This window comes from Tyto alba, unplaced genomic scaffold (assembly GCF_018691265.1).
Source record: "Tyto alba isolate M040663 unplaced genomic scaffold, T.alba_DEE_v4.0 Super-Scaffold_14, whole genome shotgun sequence".
In the NCBI taxonomy this organism is placed as follows: Eukaryota; Metazoa; Chordata; class Aves; order Strigiformes; family Tytonidae; genus Tyto; species Tyto alba.
The window spans coordinates 14,737,977-14,758,877 of record NW_024881276.1 but is presented as its reverse complement, the minus strand read 5'-3'; the positions used below and the strand labels follow the sequence as shown (position 1 = coordinate 14,758,877).

Sequence of the window (20,901 nt, the reverse complement as noted above, 5' to 3'; positions counted from 1 at the left end):
TTACATTTCTTTCATTTTCCACTGATGTTTTGTATCATAATAAATGAAATAGAACTCCTCTCTTCTTGTGCATTATGGATGTGCTCTGCAAACTTTAAGGCCACCAGTGCCTCCACATTACACAGTTCAGAGGAGGCAAATTCTTAGCTGTTTAGTATTCTTAGTACTGTGATAACTTGTGCTGTTTCAAAATTACTAGCCAATTCTCACTCCTGAGATTTTTTGAATATAAACTCTTCCACATGTTTGCCTTCATTTGTCTTCCCCTCTTTTACTACCTCCACTCCCTATTTTTAAGACAGTTAACAAACCAGCAAATTTTTACCTAGATTAATATCAAGCGTTAAGTTATTCTTGCATGGGAGGATTTAAGCATCACATACCCCATTAAAGAAGCTGGTTAAGTTCACAACTCTCAAATAAAGACCTGAAGAGAGAACACTTACCACAACTTGCAGCATACGATCATTCTGGGCTTTCGGTGCCTCGGTGAGCATCTGTGTCAGCGTTTGCATCAGTGTCTTTCCGAGAAGAATAACAGAGCCAAACATGGCAACTATACCAAACACCATTCCTATGCTGAACCTACAAAGAAAACCAAATAGTCTAGCAATGCATAGCTGCAAGAAGATAAGGTATATTTTCTGAATATGTAACTGCTTTAGCACAACTTAGCACACCAAATTCACAGGGCAAAACTTACCTGATGCTATTACTATTGATCTATCAACAATCCAGTATAAAAAGATTAGCTAGAGGAAACTAGTAACAATAATAACGTATACTAATGCCATTGACTAATAACATACAATATTTTTCTTGTTTAATAAATGTTTTACATCCAAACCACATCATGATTAATTTTCAAATATTTTATGTTGTTCTTACACATTCTAGATTTTATTCAGTTACTCAAAGCATGTAACTTGCCATTAGCTACAAATATGAAAACATAACTAACAATGTAAAATTTACCGTGTTGCACTACACCATCACATATTTAGAAACATGGATCAAATGATGGGGTAGTATTCATATTTATTTATATAGGCTTTTTCAGTAAAGTTTGCATCTTCCTCACAAAAAATAAAAAATGCTAAAGAACAATAAATGAGACTCAACCTTTCTAAAAGAAGAACAACTAAAAGGTACAAGTGCAAGACCAGATTAAAATCAATTACTTAAAACACATTGTTCTTCTCACCAATTTATTTTTCACTAAAATCAGTGTTGAAAATAATTTCAATTTACATCAGTCCACCTAGTGGTGAATTTGTATTCAGCATTATTTTTACTATTTTACACTGTCCAATAGCTGAAGGATGTGATAAAGTCTGTTTTATAGCTAAAACACTTAAATTCACTACTAGTCCTTCCACTCACAATGTTCTCTTACCATCCTTAATGAAGCTCACTGGGAATTAACAGATTTATTTTAAGCAACATGTAATTGTAATGTTAATTAAAGAGACTGATGGAAACATTATCCTGTAATAAATTATATGCATTGAAAAATTGTGATTGATATAGAACTATTTCAGACCAAAATAGTAAAATCATTACATACGAAACCAATATGAAGCATCTCTCTCTTTTATTACTATCTCACTGAGGGTAGCAATACAGGAAAGGAAAAGAAATTCAGACCTTATTTATTTCGTATTTTCAGAGCAGATATAAACTAATGCTAGGAAGGCAACCAAGCAATAGCTTTCTAAACCAGTCCAGGAACACCCATACTAACCACCCTGCTTATTCACCCATTCCCAGCAGTCTGTGCAATCTCAGGAGGGAACGGTGCAGGCAGACAAAAGACAGAAGGTGAGCAATGTGCTTCTGAGCAGGTATAGTTGCTGAATGTTGGCGCAATGATTGACAACAGGGGCAGAACTGTCTGAATACTTTGTAAACTCTAGTGATCAGGGGAGAGCTCAGTGGACAGTGATGGACAGATCTAGATATGAGAAGATGCTTTCAGACCTATTTCTGTTTGCAGTATTACATGTAATAGCAGTACTCTTAAAAACTATATAGTCCAAACCAATGTAAAAATAGTTTACAGATTTCTAGTTTAATAGCATCTCCATATGAAACCTATATTACACCTATTTATTTTTTAGCAGAGGAGAAAGACTTATACTGGAACAGTACAATTATGGCAACCACACTAGTTTTGTTTTATCATTAGCCTAGTGAAATAGCCATGTCTATCCATTGCACTCTTAAGGCTGAGTGGCACATATGTGGTTAAATTGCCGACTCTGTATTTAGCAGAAGTAAGAAAATCCTGAATTTATACCATAAATACAGAAATCTGGGTTTCCATCTCCCCCAGTTGTAGAACTGGCGGTTGAAGAGAGCTGTTTGCCATCGCATGTGAAAAGGAGAGATGCTCAAGCCATATGTCAGCAGCCAGTCTTCATAAGATGCCTTCAGAGAGTTGGATGACTGCAAAACAATGGAAAATTAGTTTGACCAAAAACTTCTAGGAAGATTTTGTGTTATGTGAGCAAGCAGTAGATGTGATCCGTCTATATAAAAACAGATGTGTAACTTCAGGTAAATGTCCTGCACGCTATTTGTATTTTGACATATAGATAGGTATGACATGTAATATGAAAAAATTATGCCATTGTTTTCATGTAAATTGCAACAGTTCTATGATTGCGAGGGATCAGGTATCCAGTGTTGTTTGACAAACAAGATTTTATACCATATTTCCTAATGTTAAATCACTTTCAGAAGTTTTTTACTTTCTGTTTAGAAGGCTAAAGACTGAACTGTTTATGGTATTTTTGCAATGTGCAATTATATTCCAGTAAACATTTTTAAAACTACAGTAAAGAAAAATGCTTATTTTGGCTTCAGCTGAAAAAACTTGTTTCTAGTATTGGTGAGATATCAGTCGGTACTGTGGATACCCTTTAGTAAGGGGTAAAAGTTAGCTCTGCTTTCCAAACACAAAGATTATGCCCAAAGAGACTCTGAAATATTTGATCATACTAACAAAAAGCCAGAAGGAATTTAAAATTATCAAACTGTACTGTAACAGTGATTTCACTATGATAACTTCCCAGCATTTCAAGATACTGCTAGAATGCCTTCCTAGTAGTTCCAAAGATTTCTCTTTATGAGAAATGTGACCTATAAACTATATGATTAACACTTATCTGCAGTATTATCTGATACTATAGACTGATAGACATAGTTATGCGATTGCTACTTTATATTATACAGTGCTTGTATTCTCAATAGGTTTTACTCAGCCTGCTTCATGGAAGCTAGTATCAGAAACCCAATGAAGGAATGCTTTCCTTGGAGGTGAAAGAGGAGCTCGCAGCTCAGAAAAAGCACACCAGAGCTTTGAGCCTCCTGACTTCGGGCAGGTCCCAAGGCAGAAGTGTGTCTGACATAATCCAGACAAGTCTTCGGAGCTGTCTGAATTGGAGCATTGTTCCCAAGCTTCCCAATGAGCAGCAGCACCTACTGAGGGCATCAGGAATATGTAGTTCACCACAGGCTCTCCCCCAGGAGGAACCTCACAAGTTTCTGGATGTTGCCCATCATTCTTTAAACAAATGTAGAACTTGCCAAGATCCTTGTATTCCTCCTGTCCTGGTGCATCGGGGTGGTGGGGAGCAAGGGTCTCATCTTGCACAGCTCTATTCATAGCTTTTCTTATTTTGCCGAATTAATTCAAATTTGAACACTAAAAATTTATTTCAAGTAACAATTTTCATAAGACGTGAGACCTATTTATCAGGTCACTGTTCATGTATCACCTATTACCCCATTTATCCTTTCTGCCTATATATTTCTGTGTCATTTCCTTCTTCTTCACCCTACTGATTTTAGCTACATTTTTGTTCAGCCAGCTGAGGGCACCGACAGAAATCCTCATGGTACTGTATTCCCTAATCAACCCTAGCCACTCCCTATGACACCACTAAGTTTAGTGTCCACAATCAAATCAGCATTTGCTACCCCAGCATTTGTTAACTTTAACAGAAGAGACCACAGAGTTGATTACAATTGCACAATTAATAATACATAAGCCAAAGAAACAAAGAAAAATATCTCCTGACAAAAGCTACCAGATAATTAGTAACAAAAATACCTATGACACTAAGTACCTCTGATATAAGAAACTGTCTTTTGGGAATTAAGTAAACATCCTGTTCATTCCCAGAGTCCAAAAAACCCCAACCAACCACGTATTATTATAATAAAGCTAATTGGATATATTGATTTGGCACTTAAAAAATGTATTCCTTTTATCATGTGCAAAAACCACTTTTTTCCCTGGAAATGCCACAAATTCATCCCTTCAGATTCATTTCAATCACACCACAGCCCCACTGTACTATCAAGGCATAAATAAATATGAAGTTTTCCATGAGAAATATGGGATTACTGACCATACATTTGCCAAATGCATGGGGGGAAAGGGGGGAAGGTACCAAAATTCATTTTCCTTTCGCATCTACCTCACAAGTTGTGTAAATTGTTTTTAAGATCACTAAATGACTGCATCCATTTGCAAAACATATTAAAAAGCTCTATGCAAACTTTTTCTCCTTCTGTCCTGAGCCCAGCAGGATTGCCATGTTACTGCCCTCACGCCCTGATACAAGGTCTGTTGACACCCTATGCTTCATTTCAAACTTCACACAGGCCTTGGCTCTGCTTATTGAGTTCTAAGTGATCTTTGTTATATTCATTTTACTACAAAAGCGATACCTTTTTTATTTATGCAAGCCTTCAAAATAATGAACATCTGCTGAATACTCCAGGAGCTCCATAAATATCTGCCAGTAAGCAGCAGTCCTTAACATTCTTGTTTGCTGACAAAATCTGTTCAAGAGCTCTGAACCATTTCAGCTTCCTGACCTTAAAAGCTGAAGGCTAACCTTGGCTGAATGTGTCTAATGCATCCTTTATTTCTCATAGCAGAAGGAGGGACAACCTCCTACCCTTTGCTCATTCCTGATCCTTCAGGCAGAATGAAATGAGATGATTTAGGATGCTGGGGAGCAGGAATTTAGGGGTCTGCCTGAGTGATTCCCTTTTGTAGGATCCAAGCTTCAATGGAAACTTTTATGCCAGTGGTTCAGTGAAGAGCAACAAGAGGAACTTAAAATTTCAACTCCCAGCTTTATTTGACATACTTTCAGTTTGGTAACACAAATGTATCTTTTACTATCACTCTAGCAATATTATGTGAATTTATTTGTGCAATAATGCATTTATACACACAGTTGTGCCTCCTATATTGTAAACTTTCTAAGGGTCAGACTGCCTAACAACCTGTTTGAGATCTGAACAAACTGAACAAGAGACACTGCACATTGAGCAAGCTTACAGAATAAACATCAACTACAAGTTACAGCACACATTCTTCTCTTGCCAAAAATATCAACAGGATCATGCATGGAAAAGTACTCCTGTATTATTTTTCACTCATGCTCTGTATGTCCTTTTGGAGTAATTAAATTATAAGTGATTTGAGGTTTAAACAGTGACTGCCTTTCGCTGTGGTTGCTAGCAGCCTCAGGTTATGAATGTGGTGGGAGATTTACAGTACCAGCAATAAAACAACCAATGCTGAGTTTCCTAATTATAGAAATCTGGTTATTTAATCCAAATTCTATTTTGGCTGTGGTGCTCATAGTGAAATTTACCATTGAGATGTACACACATGACATGTACCAGTAAGTTTACTGAAACCCAAGAGCTTCCACATACTTCCTGGCAATTAATAACCTTTGTCAACTTCTAGTTAAAAGATCAAAGTTAAAATTTAACTCTTGGAATCTCCTGCTACAGCATCCTAAGCATTCTCCCTCCTTTTTCAACATAAATCAGGCACTCAGTTGGCTCAAAACAATGCGGGGTTTTCTTTCTCCCTTGCTGCTACTAAGCTCTACCAGAGGTTGTAGAGAGAAAGTAAGTGGCTCTTCTTACTTACGAAAGAGAATGATTTTAAGGTGTAATGCTGAAAGAGATCTTCAGAATCTCAGAGATACAAATGGGTCTCAGCATTGTGGCCCAACAGGTCTGCTACCTGAAGTCAGCGCTTGCTTTACACTCTGAGATTCTTCATCACACACAAAGGTACTGTCAAAAGAAACCCAGCCTGTTGGCTGACCTTTCCAGTGGGTTTTGGTGTGTCTTGCCAGTCAGGACCACGTTTTTCTGGTATCCAGACAATTTCTAACCTGTTTCAAAACAATGCCACATTTGCTTCCAAATACCTCATATCAACTTAATGCAATAAAATTCGAAAAATCTTCAGAGAAATTACTGTTTCTTTTGGTGTCATTATGTACAGGCTAATATTTGGTAATCAACAGCTCTCACAATTTACTGAGCTGCATTTGCTCTCCAAAGATTAGCAGCAGGGGGAGCCACTTATTTTTCCAAGTTTTCTCATCACCTAGTTTCTTGTATTTCTTCCTGCATTTTACAGGAGTGACAAAATGAACATTTTTTTACTTTGAAATCGCTAGCCCTATCTGCACTTGGCAGAAACAAGTGCAACTCCTGGACTGTAACATTGACGTAAAAAAAGAAAGAGAACTACAAATCAAACCTTTTATCTTTCCTCATATTTAACCAACATACATCCTATTTTGCATATATACTTTGCAATTTCAACAACCTCTTAGAAATCATACCTCTTGAGCTTTAAAACAAAAAACCACCTTAATGAAATTTGTGCAATGTACAAATGCATCCTTAGATAGAATGAACGATGTCTTGTTGCTGTATTTTCTTTTCAAATGTTCCCCTCTCCATCAGGATGAAAGTCTTACAATACTCTGAAACTTAAAGTTTATTTCTTTACAAAGTATTTGTATTGAGTTCTGTCTCAACTTACTTTTCTCAGTAAAACTAAGGACATTCAGAAGAAAAAAAAAAGCGCATGTTAGGTTTTTACATGCAGTAATTTCAGAATAATCATTACAAAACACATAGTTTACATAGAAAACTTATAAATTATGGCTGGGTTTTTTTTTAAAAAAAAAATACTATAGTACCATTTTAAGCTCCAGAAATAACATTAAAATGCTACAGAATGTTTAAGCAGCAGCAGAGAAGCTGCCTTCCCTAACGCTCTACAGCTTTGGTCCTTTAGCACAGCCCCGAAATCCCCACACCCGCCTGGGAGGCGCTTCCAATCCCGGAGATGGGCGGGAGCAACAGCACCCCCGCACCCCCCCGCGGGGGCCGCCGCTGGGCCGTGCGGGGCTGCAGCGACCCGTTTTTAGGCCGCAGCACCGGCAAGGCCGAGGGGCCGGTGGCGACCCCAGACACCGCCCCGGGTGGGGTGGGGTGGGGTGGGGCTGCCGGTGCCGCCCTCCCGGCCGCGGCGGGGTGCGGGGGGTTGGGGGGGGTGTGAAGCGGCGCTCCTGCCCCGGCGTGCGGCCGAGGGCTCCCGTCCGCAGCCCTCACCTTGAGCAGCGTATCCACCAGGTAGACGGCGCACCAGCCCCCCAGCACGCACACCACCACCGGGATCGGGATCATCGTCGCAGCCGAGGCGGCGGCAGCGGCCGCGGTTCATGCGGAGGAGCCCCCGGAACTAAACCTGCCCCGGAACCTTTCTCCATCAGCCGTCCTGCCCAGTCGGACGCTTCCGGGCACCGCGTTGAGCGAGAGGGCATGTGCCGGAGTGACGTCGGGGGCTACCGAGTGACGTCACGGCGCCGGGGGGGAGGGGGGCGCCGGTAGTTCCCGCGGCGCGCGTGCGCAGTGAGCCGGGCGGGGGGGCGGGGCGAGGGCAGTTCCTCCTCCTGGTGCTGAAGTTGCGTCAGCTGTTTGCGGTTTGTGTGGGTGTAGAGGTGTGACGGCGTGCGCGCGCGCGTTTTGCGTGTCACTTGTTCAATGACAGGGGCCCCCCCTTCCTCCCCCACCTTCAGCCAGGCTCGCCAGCTTCGCGCCCTGTGAGGGGCTGTGCTGGGAGTGGCCGGGAGAACAGGCGGGAGAGGAAAAGTCGCCTGCAGTGGTGAGATGACAGTGGGTTGTGGAAGCGCTTCAGCGGTGAGGGAGTATTACGACTCCCAGACATTCTCCCAGAAGTTTAACACCGACTCCATGACAAAACAAAATCGTTTCATGAGGCTTGGTGTGAGGGTGACTTGCAGGCAAGCAGTGCCTGTTGTTTTGTTCTCAGATGCAGAGACGTCTTCCTTTTGAGGATACTGCATGGTGGCCAGCAGGGTTCAGTAGGCATGGGCCAGGCCCCAGCATGTTGCAATGATCTGAGTCTCTCTTGAGGTGTCAGGATGACAGCACACCTTTTCTAAATATTTTACTAATTTCTCAGGATCCCGCACTTGTTCAGGGGTCAAGTTCCAAAACATTGGAGGTCCCCACTGTCCTAGTTACTTGCCTATGCTACCCCACACTCACAACCACTCATAACTCTGCAACCCTGGGGTAGACCTCTGGGTGGTATTCAGAAACAGTTGCTTAACCCAAAACAGAACCTGAACCACATTCAGGAACACTACAGCTTCCAGAAACAAGACGACGACGTTAATATGAGCATTCCATGGATATTCAAAGTTCTCAGCATTCTGAAGTATACTTGTAAGTAGCTTGGAGAAGGGGAAGATGGAAAAAGGTATCTCCCCCTTGGGTGGGCTTTCCGAGGAGAAAAGGTGGAGGGTGTAGTTACTAACCCATTCCAGTAGGTGCCCCACAACTCCCAGGACCAAAGCTTTTATCATGCCATAGAGTTACATACTACAGCAAGGCAAAAATCTTAATCCAATTCCCACGGGTAATAAGCAGCAGCATGGGGACTACATATGTTAAGTAATATGATGTATAACACAACTGCAGCAACAAAAACCACGATTTTAGGAGCCAAGCAAATGACATTATAACAGGATGGTCAGTCAGCATTATAACAAACTTGACAGTACACACAGATCAAATCTGTTATTATCTCAACCCTTTGTGCCCCACGTTGGGCGCCAAAAAGGACTGTTGTGGTTTGAGCCTACTCAGCAGCTAAATGCCAAACAGTCTCTCACCCACCCTCCCCCCACTCGGGAATGGGGAGGGAACCGGAGAGGCAAAGGGAGACTCCCGGGTTGAGATAAAAACAGTTTAATAACAGTAACAGAACAATACACTGACAGCAGTATCAACAGGTAATGTACAATACAGCTGCTCACCACACACCTGCTCCCAGCTGGTGATCCCAAACACAAAGGCCCCACAGCCACACTCCCAAAAGTGAGGGCCCCTCCCAGGCCACTCCTGCCTTTATATAGTGAGCACAATGTCACATGACACAGACTATCGGCCAATCGGGGCCCAGCCCTCCAGCTGTGCTCCCCCCGCCCCCGCACACAGGTGAGGGCACTGGGCCCTGGGGAGCCCCTGGGGTCTCAGGGTGCTGCAGCTCCTCCCGCTGCCAGACCCACGGGAGCTCTGGGCCAGCCCCAACCAAGACTGCTTTCTGGACTGCGGTGTTTCCTTCCCAGTCCACTACCACGCTAATTCTCTGACTGTGTGCCTCTCCCCATCTCTACCACTCATCTCTGGCATGTTTTTTGCCATTGGTAGAGGCAGAATGTGCCATGAGGTCACTAATCTTCAGGGCCTTTCTTAGTTTAAAAACTGTCAGTTGAACACTAAAAGCAAGCAAGTACGAGATTTGGGAAAGGTTAAGGGAAAGTATTTGTTTACACAAACTGTGCAGATTGAACTTCCCCTCCACCTGTGAAAAAGATGCACTATCATGTCCTCACTTTTCTCATTATTTCTAAAGATTTTTCAGGAGTCAAGACAAGCAGTGGCAACAGCCTTCTGCAGTTTGTGGCTTCCAGTCCACCTTTTCCTCTATGCTCCAGATAAACTTTCCTTGGCCTTGGATTGCAAGGAATTACTCAGAAGGGCACCTCTCTCCTGAAAATGCTTATTCCATCCATCCTCCAGCTCTGATGTGTTAGTGTGTGGGTTCGCAGACCATTCTGTGGAAGAGCTGGGACTGCTATTAGGAGAATGGTTCACAAAACCAACCACAGCCTGTATTTCCCCCACAGAAAGCTTTGCAGAAGTTGCGTTTTTAAAAGAGATATACTACTGTCTGTCCTTTGAATCAAAAAATGCATCAAGCTCTCCCTTTCCTAGAATTTAAGTGTTTTTAATGCTTTCTTTCAGTCACATTTTCAGATTTTTTGGGCTCTTTCTTTGTTCCGTATATGCATCTTCATCCTGTCCTTCCCAAAACAGATGCGGCAAGCTTTCCTTATGCTACCAGCAGAAAGAACACTTCAGCTCTAAACTTCTTGGCTCTTTTCAGCTCCCTTTCTTTTCACTGAGAACATGGCACTGCTGAGAGGGAGTAAGGGCCTGTACCCCAGCAGATGGTTAGATCATCAAACAAGTAAGGGGAGGAAGCCCTGGCCATTGGCCATTGTGGGGGCAGAGGAGGAGGGGAGAGCTGGGAATGCATGCCTGCTTTCACTTGTTCTCTGTTAGGTGAATTTCTTTGTCCTTTATCTCCAGTCAGGGATGTTTTTCCCGCAAGTTTAGATTTTCCATCATCCTTAAAACCCTTCCCTTTGGTGGGTGCTGTTCAAGTTGACTGACGCCTTATGAGAACTTTGGAAATAATTTCGTTCCCACATAAAAGCTGAAGAATTACAGGAATTGTATCCAGCCCTGCATGCAACCAAATTGGAGTTTGTGCACTGACATAGACAACTTTGAGACGTCCCCACCATCTAAAAAAAGAAATATATGTATATAAAGAACATCCCAGAATAATCAGATCTGGTTATGATTTTTTTGCAGTGGTTCCCAGTTTAACAAGTTCAATTGCAGATCGCTCAGAAATGATGCAAATATGGTTAATTCTATACCTTATTGGTTGAAAGCTGCAGTTGTTCCATAGACCAACATGAATTTAATATAAATATAGAAAATTTATTCCAGTGGTGGCCTTTGGAAGCAATGGAGGGGAATCGTATTCAAACAGTTAAGAACACAAATATGTTTACTAGTGGCATAGCCTCACTAAAAGCAAGCATAGTGAAATAGGCGTGTTTGAATGAGCCAGTCAATAAACAGCTTTTGTAACATTATTGTATTTTTTTTTCTATGTTCACTTAGTATGCTGCATAAAAGACAGACCTGAATTTTATTGACTTGGCATAGAAATTGGCAGTGCCACTAAAAAGGAATGTGTCTAAAATACAGTCTGTATTCTATTGCTAGAAAGTTTATCACAAGAAAACAAAATTGAGAATTTTCTAGAATATGGAAGATAGATAGATAGATAGATAGATAGATAGATAGATAGATAGATAGATAGATAGATAGATAGATAGATAGATAGATAGATAGATAGATAGATAGATAGATAGATATTCTGAGTGAACTGCCAGCACCACTGTTTTTACTTGCATAATTTGAGCAGGTATTTTGCCCCTGGCAGAAATGCAAAATTAATCCTTGCTCCTATGGAATTAAACCGTTGAAGTGTTATAGGGTGAGATTGCATTTTGAAAGGTAAAGTATTCAGGATTAAGGATTTTCACTTTAAAAAGGTTCAGGAGGTAGCACAGATATTGATGCACTCTTTACTGCTGCTTGATTTTCCTTACAGCCACATATTAAGCTAAAACATGGACCAAATGAAAATGCCATGCAGTATCCATACATTGTTACAAAGCAGTGTAACTATCAGAGTTTTAGAAGTCACAGCTGAGGTGTGCATTAATGCAAGAGCATGGGTGTACCTCCAAAGGGCAAGTATGGAAGAATGATAGAAAAGGATATATATCAGTCATAATGCAAGAGTATCTAAGTCCATGCAAACAGTTAAACCAGAAAAGAATAGTCTCATAAGCGTAATAATACTGATTAAATGTAATTTGGCAACTAAATACCGAACAGAATGTGTTAATAATACATTAATTAAGGTATTATCAAATTCAGTTAGCAACTGAATATCAGTCATCTTTTTCTAGACATAGTAAATATGTTTAGCTTAAAATTAATTATCAGCATGTCTAATAATCTCTTCAATTTTGATCTGTTATTGAAGTATATATGTGATTATTCAGATACTACCATAGAAGACATATTGCAAAAGAAAAGCAAAACCATTCTTAACACTTTCCAAAGCTCTGATGTTAGAGGGGTGTGCAGGGCTTCAGGGACATTGTACTTGATCACAGTTCATTTTGGCAGGGAGAGGTGGTGAATTTTTCCAGTTTGAAGACAATACAATCAGAACAAGACTTGATTGGATAAGTGTTTGAGCCTTGAAGAGAACACATGGGTTTTAGGTATGTTCTGAGTAGTATTTGTCACTAGATTGCTGGGCATTGGGACAAGCTAAACAGAGGAAAGGAAGGTGGAATAACATCTGATTCTGCAAATGTTTATGTGCCAGCATAACTTGTAGGGATGCTGGCATGGAGTATGTGAATGTTCGCAGAATGACTGCCCAAGTCTAGCTAAGAATTTAAAGTACAGACAAGTATGTATGAAAGAAGAAATAGATGGTCCATTCTGCACTTAGGTTAGGAGATTGCTTCTGGAGGGAATAAAAAGAACAGAGTAAAGAAGAAATCTGAGACACAAGAGGGAGGGACACAGAGACTGACACACTACAGAGGTGTATATGTCATTGGTTGCAAATGTTCGAAGGACAAATAAGTTTTAATTTACCTTACTAATATTACTATGTAAAAATCTCAGTATATGGGAGAAATTCAGGTAATGAGAATTATGGAGACATGTAATATGTGTGATCTTTTGAACTGAAACCCAAACAAGGAAAAAAAAAACAAAACAACTTTCATTCTTGCTGTGCCTAGAAAAGAGCAGAATGTTACACATTTTTCTTGATAGTTGTTAATGATCCAGTTACAGTACAAACCAGTATTGCTTTATTTAAATAGAAATGAGGTCAAAATGTTCTGTTAAGGTTCAGGATTCGTTTGGAGTATTTAACCTGGTTACCAAAAATACGTGCTGGAAAGGTGGGATTTTGACTTTTAAAACAACTAAAATTTGTTCTTAAGTCACTATTCATATGAAAAATGTAAGTAAAGGAAAAGCAGAAGTGCTCACAGAAACATGACTTTACTAGGTTAATCTGCTACAAAGAGTAGTTACACATGCTTTTTCACCATTTGTTAATTGCTAGTTGTGAACTGTAAAAAACCGAATGACAGGTTTTTCTTATTTGCAGAATTTACCCATCTGTTGTAATTCTGTTGGGCACATCACAACTGGAGTTACATCTAAAAGAAGGTCCTCCAAAGCTGTTGCACTCTGAGCAGAAATGGGTGTCAAACTAAAGAAAAACAAAGGAAAAGGAGAAACTTGAGAGATGTGGCTCAAATATTATTCTAGAACACATTTATGTAAGAATATTAGTTCGGGGCTTCAGCTACTGATTTTAGCTGATAGGCTTGCTCACTCACCTGTTGGCCTTTGCATCCTCCACAATTGTTTACAAGTTACACGTGAGAAAAAGCATGGAATATCTACTGCAGAGTAGCTATTCAGCATTAGCTCCTATGTTACAATCCCTTTATTACTTTAAAAGTCTGTCCTTGAAAATGGGTTTACCTAAACTTCAGGAAAAAAGGCCTCTGTCAGTGAAGGAGGAGAGCACACAAGGGAAGCTAGTGCCAAACAGTTGTGGGGGTTTTATTTATTTTTGCTTTAAATTACCTGTAAAGTCCCTATGTACATGATCCCCTATCCTACTGCAGATTGCAAATACATTTCATAAATTTAGTAAATAAGTTTCAGTCTAACAGGTGTTGTTTCATGCTTACTGTAACCTGAAGTAAATGCACAGGACAGCATTAGACCTATTAAGTTTGAACCCCAAAACCTGTAGGGCAACCTTGAACCCTAGGGAAAAAAGTGCACTTAGCTTGAGTAAGTCAAAGTGAGATAACACTCTGGTGAAGACAAAGTAGCTTGTATTTAATCATTTAACAGACTGTTAAAGCCTGTAGCATTTCTGTTCACCTATGCATATATGGTATTTAACTGTTCTGAATAATAGAAATGCCTTGCACAGGAGGAACTGATGAGGATATCACCATGACTGTCTGCCTGGACTGTACAGATGATTGAAGTAGCTCCTGAATTGCTTCATCATACAGCACAGAGCTGGGTTAAACCAGCACTGATTTTGTTCTGTCTCAAGGGCCAGGCTGTAAGGAGCTGCTTCATGGTCACACAGCCCTCCATCCAGTGGATAAAATATAATCTTGACGGGTATCCCAGTAACACAAATCCCCTCTGCCCCTTGTCAGCCAGAGCACCTGTGAACTATCTGTGACAGAACAGTCATTTTCCTTACATAGATCAGCTTATGTTAGGAACCTGAGCTAAGAACATTTTATTTCTTCCTAATAATCAGTTTGAGAGTTGGCTGCAATAAAGCTGTGAACATCTTCATGGATACGCTAGTCAGAGTATAAAGATTATGGCCTGCCACCTCAGCTGTAGTTGGTGGGCACAAGAAACACAAAGCAGTCCGCAGTTGTTGAAAGTAATTTCTGGGGCGGGTGATTTTCAAGCACCGCTTCAAGCTCCAGATCTTGAGAACTGAACTGTACTTCAAAGGGCTGCCCCCTGTGTTGCACAGCCTCATGTGACTGAATAAAGCAGCTTAATATTTATAGTTTATTTTTTCAGTTTTGGTTTGGTTTTTGGTTTTTTTTTTTTTTTTTGGATATAAGATATTGCCAGTGCACAACCCTACTTCATATGGGTGTAAAGTCAGTTGTGAATATTTAAAAACTACTAATTTCCTAAGAGTATCTGTTTATACTATGTTTAATACTTGAGATTTGACATTGTGTTAGGAAACATAATTTAGAAATTAGCAGCTGGAGGACTTTACTGGTCTTTCTGTGCCAACACTTAGTACTTTCAGCAATTTCTCTCTGAACAGGTACAATATTTGTATGGCAGGAGACCACAGATGGTTGAGAAATGTTCCTCTAGCAGATGTGATTCAATAAAAGTGAGGTTTGATATAGATCATGTTTGACTACTTGATAGATAGGTATGACTAGTAGATTTATTCATATCTTCACCATGGAAAGCATTCATTCTTAATTGTCTTATTTTTCAGAATATTGGAGATATGAGAAGCTAAGGATTTTTTTTTTCCTTATGACTCATGGGAGCCAAGATAAGTGTCCTGATATTGATTCAAACTTCAAAAATTGTTACACCCACAGTTTATCAATCTTCATCTTTTATTTTCTGTTCAGCAGATGCAAACCAAAGATAGCAACTGATCAATCACATATGATTCAGCAGGTTGGTGCAGTTGTCCTTGAATCTGGTCATTTTTTTATCTGAAGGCATTCATTTTTTTACAATGTCCTTGATATTCAGCTTCCTCCAGCCCATTGCCTCATCACCCTTGTTCTGTGTGTACCTTTCTACCAGGCAGATTTTTCATGTCTCAACCATGTCTTTATTCATGTTATGCCATTTAGATGAGAAATCATCAGGAATTAGTGTGTGTTCTGTTAGCAGATGCTCTCACAGTGGGATCATAGCTCTGTGTGAGCTGATTACCTACACAGCTGCAATTTTGCTTCATGCTTTATTACAAGAGATAAGTATGTTGCTTTGTATGGTGCTGAGTGCCCAAGTCCTCTGGTATATCTGTACCTAGTTCTTGTACATCTCTGGGTCAGATGGGTGCAACAGCAAGATTCCTTACTGTACATGAGGTGATGTCTTAATCTGACCATTGAAGACAAGAGCTAATAGTGTTCAGCAGAGGTAATCAGATGATAGGGATGGCCTTCACCAAAAGAAGTCTGTTATGGAATTTAAAAAGTTAATAGATGCCTATTCAAGCTATCCTGATTTGTGAAAACGATGAGTAGTCCTTGTGTTGAAAATTTCACCAATGATTCAGGTGGTTCCTATTTTGTCAAACTTGTTTGCCCAGAACAATATCTGATGGTGCAATGTCATGTTTTTTGTTTCTTTTCCAAATGTTGCTGGATCGTTATTGCAGACAGGATGTTTAGAAAATCAGCATGTCATTTAAAATTCATATTCCCTTCAAAGTTTTGTGGCATTAGCTTTGCCAGGTATAGTGGCTAAAATTTCCCAGGAGAAGAGTGGAAACAAATTTGTTCCTTCTACGTCATCATCACATTTCAGTTACTCAAAATATTATGGTAAGTAACAATTTTACAGAATACAAAGCAACGGAGAATATGGCTTTTGGGTAATTCATTGGTCAAAGCTATGATGTTCTAGCATTTGTGCGGGTTATACTTATAATGCAGCTTTTAGAACTTAATACAAATTCTTAGATGATGGTAACAACACTATTAAAAGATGCTGGAACTCTGAAATTTAGAACAAGGTCACTGGCAGCCTCTAATGAGGCCTCTTCTTAATACAAGGCTAATTATTTCTTGGTGGAACAGTGTGTGATAATAATCATCATGCTTTTATATGGAAAAGAAAGCATGCAGGAGTTGAATTAATATTTAGCAGCTCAGAAATGTAACAGAAACAAAATCAGCTAATTTAGATATGTTTGTTCATTTCCTGTCCACTAGATAATAGCAAACATTTTTGCATGCTATTTTATGTCATTCATTATTTAAATAGTCTGATGTTATTGTTGTTGGCATAGCTGTATGAGTAGACACTCAAGAGAAATTGCTTGATTTTTTCTTGATATTAAGAAATATATAGATTGGGGAAAACTGGGAGAAACAATTGAACAGTAGACGATACTTCCTCAAACAACTTTTGTTTTGACAAAGCAGCTGAGGTCTGATATTCTTTCTGCAATCTAGGATTCAAAATGATTCTAAGTTTAAAGCAAGAGTAAGAATGGGGTTAGATGCCTGGTAATTGCTAGCTCCACTGTATTTTAAATTTTTGTAGTTCTGTCCAGCCTCTTATGACTGAGTACCATAACTAAAAGTCTCCGTGACTTTTAGTTATGTTTAAATTTTAAAGTTTAGTTAAAATTTTTGAAAAAAAAAATTTCCCTTTAAAATCTACTCAGATCTACATTTTCTGGTATTAGTGATTAAATTTGGGTTTACTCCTTTTATCGCCACAATTTAATACAGTTCAAGTGTGATAGTTTATGGGTGTTAGGTATGTGACAGAGGTAGATTCTTTTCCTGTTTACACATCACTAAGACTATCTAATAAATTACTTCTCACTTCTATGAAAATTTGTTGAAGGAAACAGTGTTGAGCTGGTGTTTCTTATGCATATTTGCAAGATGATGGGATTATAAAATGTAAGCAATGGCCTACCTTTGCTAAATTAATGACACATGGAAGAAAGAACTGTGCATTCCAGAGCTGGTTTGTAATATAACTATTGTAATGTAAATTGAAATAAATTCATGTACCAGACTATGTTAGAAAAATATATTGCTTCTTTCATCGCCTTCTAATAATTTTGTTGTAAATACGAACCTTCACAAGGAGGTATGTAAAGTCATTTATCTGACTCCAGCTTTGCTTTAACATGGTTTCAACCAGCTGGAAGGCAGGATCTTGGACTCTAACAGCAGACTTTTCCATTCTAGGCAAAAGACAGGTCTGTGCACCCTGTTGTGAGCTCTGCCATGTTTCCAGTGCAATAGTCTTCTCATGCCTCAAAATGTTTGACAACAGCCGTGCCCAGCCTCTCTGAGGAATAGGACAAGGGGTCACCTGGGAACGAGCTGACTGCTATCTGTACCTCCGTCCGTCTTGACCTAACACAAACGCATGGGCTTGTTGCATGCTTAGTTGTGTACCCACCTTGTCATGGTTTCTTGGGAAGGGCTCGGCTATGAATAGTCTGCAAACTGCTAGAGCAAATCATCAGCTTTATCAGCTGCTTCCAGATGACAGAACTTTTGGGAAGGAGAGCAGCAGAGAGTGAGTCACAGGCTGAGTGAGGTGATCTGTGTGGTCATCTTCCTCTTAGAGATACTTGAAATGAAAAGAGTGATTGCTCAAATAAGTTAAAGTCAGGGGAAATCCTCTCTGAAACCACTACCTCAACCACTAGTTGTTCCAAATGTCTTTGACACTAATTTTGAAAACTGTCCATCTTCTCCTAAAAGTTGCAAGTAGCAGCAGCAAGTGGCCAGAGCAGTGTTGTCCATAATGACACTGCTGTTGTCACGGTGGGCGTTGTGGGTCGGGTGGGGAACAGGTGTGGCAGAGGAGCAACGAAGAGGGAAGTTCACTCTTGTGAAGACGCAGTGAGCAGGAGGCTGCGCTTCTGGGAGCGGAAACACAAGGCTGTGCCCCACGCACAACTTGCTGCGGCAGATCTCCTTTGGTCGCCTTCCCTGTAGACCGTACTCCAGCCAGCACGAGCACGGCTGTGCGATAACGTTTCACTTCCCTCATGAGCGACAGGGCAGCTCCTCCCCACACTCTTGCCACAGCCTGTCTCCACCCACGTGCCCTCAGGCCCGGCAGCTGCCCGCTGTGGCCTGGCACGGTCCGGAGGCCTCGTCCCCGTGGACACGGCTGTCCTGCGCGCAGGAACGCCACGCCGAGACCCCGAGGCAGCTGCTGGGCAGGTTCGCTCCCAGCCTGGCAGCGATACAGCTGTGTTGGCATGGCATTCACCTCCCCTAGTTAGTTCTGCCGAGGCGAGTTCTTCGCAGTTATGTCTCCATAATTATTTCCTTCTCTGGTGTGGCAGCAGGGACCACACGCTGCCCCGAACACCACGGGAGGAGCTGTGTGTTACCTTCTGCTGCCGTATGCCTGGCCCTTATGAAAAGCCCAGAACGACAGGGAGAGGGAGGGCAGGAAAAGGACCCAAAGGTGTGTTCCTTCAACACCTCCTGCTTGACACTTGAGCCCTGGTTTCATGATGGTCAGGTGTCACAGGGGACCAAGTTACAGGGTGAATCAAACTCTATATTTAGGAAGAACAACTGGAAGCTATGACAGGAATTCTCTTTTACACTTTGCTTCTCAGCCGAGTCCCACTCCAGCCTGGAGCAGCTCTCAGCGCCGTCCAGGCTGAAAGCATCGGAGCTATTTCAGACACATTAAAAGGATCGCAGTCAATACCTCAGCTGGTAGAAGAAGGTACCTCTTTCAGCATCAAAAGGAGGTGCACATACTCACTTGACGGTTTGGAGCTTTTCTTATATCAGTAAATAAGTAAGCTAATCTTGAAGGGGTCAGTTAAAACCTTGAAATACCCTTATGAAAACTCTTTAATAACTGCTGTGATGTGACTACACTAGTTGTAGGTTTCTGCTTATCTTAATGTCTTGTGCAGCATATTAGCATATTCAGAGCAGATTGTTATAGTTATTGCTTCATAGTCTGTGGGGGATCTGTAAAGATTTAAAACAGAAAGTCACTAGTGATTCATAAGAAGTGTAACTGTGTATTAGCTTGGATACTGTATTATATAGGTACATGTTTATTTTTTTCTACATGTTTGTTATAGCTAGTGAAATATTACATGGGAGTTTTGATTGTAAGAGAGATGTTTTTCACTGTAAGCTTAACAGGTAACTGTAACGGAGTCACTGCATTACAGAAAATATGATTGCGTTTGCCTAGAGCATGTAGTAAGTTTTTGTGTAACAGGCTGGAAGCTACAAAGTGGGGGTTTCTCTTCTTTATTTGTACTAGCTGGATCTCGCAGTAGTGTAGTTCCTGTCAAAGCCTTTTATTAAGATAATACACTGCAGTTCTGTGTCCAAAATAGCCGTTGTGCTTGATGCCATGAGTGCGGCAGGGGGGAAGGACGGCTTCCAGCTGGGGCAGGGGGAGGGCTCTTTCTGTTGTCTGTGTGCTACTGTACATCTCTTGTGCATATTACAAAAGATGGCATTATGATATCACATCGTATTTGAAGAAAATTGAATAAATCAGCTTATTATCTTGCTGCAACCATGTCAGAAATTATTTTTAGCAGAGGAACAGAAGATAGGTCCTTTGTTTCATGAAGTTTCTTTTCAAAACACTGATTGATTTCACTGTGGTAGTCCTGTGTTTCACGAGTAGTCCTGTTCATGAGTACTTTCACTGTGAAGCAAGGGAATTTGCAGGGGAAGTCTGGCATAAAACAGCTCCAAACTGAACTGACGTTGCCATTGCTTTCTAAGTTTGGCTCAGCATGCAGCCCATAAAAGGTAAAAGGTAAGGTGTGGGGAGGCCAAAAAGGCACCGGGGAATATAGGCTGCGTGCGTCTGCGTTTCTCTGGCTGTGTACATGTGAAATCCTGCCATGGAAATGAGGGTGAAGAGTGATTTTTTTCAAGTTTGCAGAGCTGATTGGAATGCCAGAAATAACCTAATACAATCAGTGCATCACTCTTCACTCTCTCTCTGAGTCACGTGGCAAAAGAACAAAGGAATTTATAAAAATGAACTAATCACTTCAGTAATAGATGCATCTGTAATCTAAGGTTTATTTTTCCTGTGGTTGATGGTCAGTATTGCTCTGAAGGGGAACTCAGGGAAGGGAGGGAAGGGGAGAGAGCCAGAGAAGATTGTCTATTTTTACTCAGTAGCATGCTGTTGTCCTGATTTCTCTGGCGGTAATGAGGACATCACGAACTGGTAGGAGAATCACCTCCTCCAAAAACAGTCCTACACAATTGTATCATGCATCCGTCTTTAGGAACTGGTGTCTGATTGCAATCATTTCAAATGCAGACTTCTCATGAACCTCACTGAGGAGCACTATCACTGGGTTTGTTTTAGAGTTGGGATTCCATGTGAATCCTTGCTCATTTATCTCTAGGTGGCCCAAGAAGTGTGTACTGGTGTTTTTGCAATGCACAGCCATGCAAGATGGAGAAGCACAACTTAGCATGAATTTCTTTGTGACAGTATTTAGAAAGTAGGTCCATGGTGGTTTAA

The 20,901-nt window shown here is 40.7% G+C and overlaps 2 protein-coding genes across 8 annotated transcripts in view; one reads left to right on the top strand and one right to left on the bottom strand.

The window, feature by feature from the left end:
- Nucleotides 1-7,657, bottom strand: part of MBTPS2 (membrane bound transcription factor peptidase, site 2) — a 31,934-nt gene extending 24,277 nt beyond the window's left edge. For both annotated transcript variants that reach the window (XR_006164928.1, XM_042788574.1), the window contains exons 1-3: nt 7,456-7,657; nt 2,300-2,448; nt 447-585 (exon numbers count right to left, since the gene is read on the bottom strand). Coding sequence is in view for 1 of the 2 variants with exons in the window: in XM_042788574.1 (XP_042644508.1) it covers nt 447-585; nt 2,300-2,448; nt 7,456-7,530 (363 nt within the window). In the remaining variant the exon portion in view is untranslated. The remainder of the gene's footprint in view (nt 1-446; nt 586-2,299; nt 2,449-7,455) is intronic.
- The window catches only part of SMPX (small muscle protein X-linked), a 93,993-nt gene that overhangs the window by 33,735 nt on the left and 39,357 nt on the right, over nt 1-20,901 (top strand). Inside the window, exon 1 of one of the 6 annotated variants that reach the window (XM_033010057.2) lies at nt 19,049-19,132. The exons of 3 other annotated variants lie outside the window; for them this stretch is intronic. The gene's annotated coding sequence lies outside the window, so the exon portion shown is untranslated. Of the gene's footprint in view, nt 1-19,048; nt 19,183-20,083; nt 20,176-20,901 lie in introns of those variants that run through there. 2 more of the 6 variants (XM_033010056.2, XM_033010058.2) reach the window with 2 other exon arrangements.